General features: G+C 37.2%; 1 protein-coding gene across 1 annotated transcript; it reads left to right on the top strand.

Annotated features, from left to right (window-relative positions):
• Positions 1 to 209: 209 nt before the first annotated feature.
• LOC107683360 (transport and Golgi organization protein 6 homolog) lies at positions 210 to 4,319 on the top strand (the record flags this gene model as incomplete). Its single annotated transcript, XM_016479411.1, has 8 exons — positions 210 to 312; positions 735 to 1,384; positions 2,319 to 2,435; positions 2,535 to 2,682; positions 3,481 to 3,587; positions 3,761 to 3,923; positions 4,093 to 4,160; positions 4,269 to 4,319. Coding segments are annotated over exons 1-8 (1,362 nt in total), but the record flags the coding sequence as incomplete, so codon positions are not given.
• Between the last annotated feature and the right edge of the window lie 5 nt (positions 4,320 to 4,324).

Genomic DNA, 4,324 nt, shown 5'->3' with positions numbered 1-4,324 from the left:
AAGTATAGGCTATAGTATAATAACTAACCTCCTTTTGAGATTACAGAGATTTCCTGAAAATGTCAAATGTGGATGATAATTGTCATAAAAATGATTGGCAGTGTAATATATATATTTATATATATATAGAGAGAGAGAGAGAGAGAGAGAGTGGCTTTTAATTTGTCGGACTTTGTGGGACTTTTATTTTGAAAGGCTTCTACCGTATTCACGTTAAAGCATTGCGACAAAGTAGACAACACATTGCAGTGTGGATGAAAATGACCACAGCACTAATAAAGTCTATCAGTATATTAACGAAACCTACTCAAGGTAAGAAAGAATATATTACAATAGTGGTAAAAAAGTGTCAAAGCACAATTTTCTGTGTTGTTGGCTGTGTGTTGGCTAAATTCAGTCAGTCTCGTCTGGCAGAAGCATTACTCGCAGTCGCATGTTAAGAGAAAAAAAATATTGTTAGCTGCTTTCTCATCCTTATGTTTTTCCAAAAGTGTATGACTTTCTTTAGATGTCAGGCAGATTTTTTAGGTAGGTTCTGGCAGACTCGGTTCACTGTTAACGTTCAGTGTATATATATTATATATTTTCAATAACTTAACAATTGAATGTTGACTGTCATTCTGCCCAACATCTAATTTTCTGCTTCACGGAAGAAAGAAAGTTTTGCAGGTTTGTGTGATGTTTATGTTTTGCACATTTTTGAAATAGTGATTGCATGCACACTCCTTTTTTAGAGGCTCAGCTGAGCGATGGTCATAGCACACAAACAGCACTTGTGTCGGCTCTCCAGAGGAACCTGTCAGAGCTCCAGGAGCACATGTCTGGGGGTGAAGAGCTGGAGGAAGCCCGACAACTTCTGGAGGAGGTCAAAAGAGAGATCACATGGGTGTGCAATGATACAGATGACCTAACCTGGAGCTTTGTCCAGGAATGTCTTCTCTTATTGCTCTGCCTGGCACGTCACCTCAGCCGCCTCCTGGAAGCCTTTCATCAGAATCCTACTGCACCAAATCCTGCGACCCCTGAAGCAGCTCCACCGCTTCCTCCAGATGTTCTCAGTGTGGCCCAGCAAAAGACACTGGGCACTGTGCTGCAGTTTGTGGTCACACTGGGTCTGTGTCCATATTTAGCTCCTGGGGTAGGAGTGGCTCTGGGGCTGCGCTCAGCTTTCGGGGCAGCAGTGGAGGGGGCAGTCCGACACGATGTGGCACCTGAAGGGGAACGGCGTTTACTTATCACCACTAATGTGCTGCTGGAGGTGTCTGCACTGTCATCCCTAGCAACACCTGTGTTTACACGCCATTTGGGTGACATCATGGCAGCTCTGTGTCAGTTAGCATATCGACCCAAGCGCCCTGAAGGAGATGGTACAAACAGCAATAAGGTAAAAATACACAAATATTGAATCCTTTTTGACCACTTTATCCTATAGTCTCACTTTAGGTCCGGGGTTTCTAAAACCATGGAAAATCTGGATTTATCAGGGAAATTTAAAATTGTTCCAAGACCGGAACAGTAATGAAAAAAGTTATGTACAGAAATAATTGTAATAGTTTTAGTTAACCCTGAATTAGAAATATATATCAATGAACAAAACTTAAAAGAAAGTTAGAAATGTTGACTTAGTTGGCAGATACCTTAAATAAGTTTTTGTTAAAGTACTAAAATGACTAAAACAGAAAAATATAAATAGTAAAGCTAAATAGAAATATAAAAAATTAATAAAAATGACAAAAGCACATAACAAACTTCAACTTAATCTAAACCAAAAATAAAATTAAACTAAAACTGTCGCAAATCTTTTTGTTAATTGAAATAAAGATTAAATAATATAAAAATACAAATATTAGATGAAAAACTGAAATGAAAATGAGAAATGTTGTGTTGGCAACTAATTAAATTAAAGAAGTTTAAGTTGAAGTACTAAAATTATCAAAACTAAAACTGAAATAAATATAAATTAAGGCTAAAGAGAAAAAATGCTAATAAAATGAGAAAAGCTCACAAAAATGAATGAAACAAAACTAAAATTAAAATAAAAACTGAAAATATAAAAATGAAAGCTAATTCAAAATATAAATAAATACTATAATAGTATATAAATATTACTAAAATAACTGTTAAGAAAAGTTATATTTAAAAAATTATAAAAATATATTAAAAAAAACATCTTATGCAATAAGAATGATAGGAAGACTCACTGGTATGACATCAAAATTCAAAAAAGTAGGTTTGTAAGTTCTGTAGGTCACTCTTTCATGTTTCATGTTGGCCAAAGCTAAATGTTTAACCATTTCGGCCTTGCTTATCTACCACAGGGGTTGACGGTAGAGGAGCGCAAGTCCTGCAAAGAAGCAATCCACAATCTTCTTCGGATAGTGTATCAGCCAATCGTCATCAAAGAGCTGCTTGTATTGCAAGGGGGTTCTAAACAGGTGTGTTTTGCCCACTATCTTTCTGTTTTCTTTTCTGATGGGTTAGTGTTTGTGTGACTTGATGGAGACATGTCATGTGTAATCTGTGATTTGCTGTAGGCATCATCAGGTTCCAGAGGTGGAGGCAAGGCTCTAACCCAAGCTCCCACGTGGCTGAGGCGACTGTGTGGACAGTTGCTGTCTGACCGGTTAATGCAGCCACAAGGCGTCCAGGCAGTGGTGAGGGCCATCCTAGAGGGGCCCGGAGGTAAGGCTGAATTAACAAAGAGATCAGATAGCAAACATGTGAATTTGTCATTTCAACATCTGAAAAGGTGTATGAGGGAATGGAATCAAGTTTACAAGATATTTTACAATAAGTTTTTAGTAAAATTCTGGAATTTTTTTGTTTGCTTTATTTGCTATTATTAATTTAAATGATTAATAAGAGCATTATACCAGCCATTTATTTTGTTACTGACCTCAAAACTTGTTTCAATGCTCGTTCAGTTATGCAACCCAAATATAGTATATTTACAAAAAAAATGGTTAATAATAATAATTTTTTAAAAACATTTAAAATGTCTATAAATGCCCTTTTATTTACTTTTTTTAATCATTTATGACTGTTACATATAATTGGTAACCTATTTGTCCTTTATGCCTTGTGCATGATTATAAATACATTTACAAATACATTGCCACCTGTGTTCCTGCTCTCAGTTTTTTGTTGTCAGTTTTTTTATGAAATGCAATATCCTGGAACTGTTTCCTGTCTCCTCCAACAATTACCCCCAGGGTAGATGCCTGGGTTAGAATGGATAGAACTAAAAATAGGACACATGGCAATGAGTGGGCAATTGTGTTTTGCATATTCTGTAAACAGCACAATGTCAGCAGATTCAGCCAAGTTATGGAATCATAATTTTTTGAATGGTGGTGGAAAACATGTATATTTTCATCCAGTACATAACTAAAAATCCCCAATGTGTTTCCAGTGGATTTATCATGCGATTCAATGTGGCATTCTTTTTTTTTGCCTGTGTTTCACATTTCTGACCATCAGGTGGCAACTCTGACTGGAGGAAATGTGATGCTGTGGCCAAGATACTTGCCGCCTGTCCTCAGCAGTCTCTCTCTGCTGAGAGTTATTACAGTCAAGTGTGTCCACAGGTAAAGTAGTGCATTATTGCCATAATGTGATTTAGAGTTTTGTTTGGTTTGCAAAACATAGTAATAGTCATATAATAACAAAAGTAACAATGTATTGTTATCAGTTTCCTAACAATCTATGCAGATTGTCTAAGAGTGACTCTAATTATGGGATGTAATGTCACTGGATTTAGGTTCTGGAGCTTCTGCATTTCAAAGACAAGCTGACTGCACAGCAGTTCCAGAGAGTGGCCACCAGGGCAGCACTCATCATGGTCCAAGATCGGCCTGAGTTTGCACAGCGATTCCTGTTCTTTCCTCTTCTCTCCCCCCTTCATCACTCTGCTGAGGGAACTGGTTAGTATGTGTGTTAGGAGACTGGTTAAGCATTCTGTAGTGGCTGATTGATATAGGTTGTTATGCTCTGACTGAGTGATAAAGCTGCATTAAGTTGCTAATGTTTGTCTCAATACAAAAAGCATGTAGTCTTTTGAGCATTATAAAATTAACTGATAAGCTTTTGCAGGAGATGACCTATCCCAGGATGGAGTGCAGGAGTGGGAGCTGACTCGCTGTATTGAGGATGTATATAAAGTAAGCAAATCATTCTGTATTGTTTAAGTACCATATCATCAATTGAAGAAAAAACCATGAAACTGCAATATCATCAGTTACATAAGAGTGGTGTTTCATTCTGGTCAGATTTGTGTGGTGGGTAACAGTCCATCAGAAGTGCTGCTGAAAGCTCTAGCAGATGT

Source organism: Sinocyclocheilus anshuiensis, unplaced genomic scaffold (genome assembly GCF_001515605.1).
Source record: "Sinocyclocheilus anshuiensis isolate Anshui unplaced genomic scaffold, SAMN03320099.WGS_v1.1 C33223621, whole genome shotgun sequence".
Taxonomy (NCBI): Eukaryota; Metazoa; Chordata; class Actinopteri; order Cypriniformes; family Cyprinidae; genus Sinocyclocheilus; species Sinocyclocheilus anshuiensis.
This window is presented reverse-complemented; position numbering and strand designations above follow the sequence as displayed.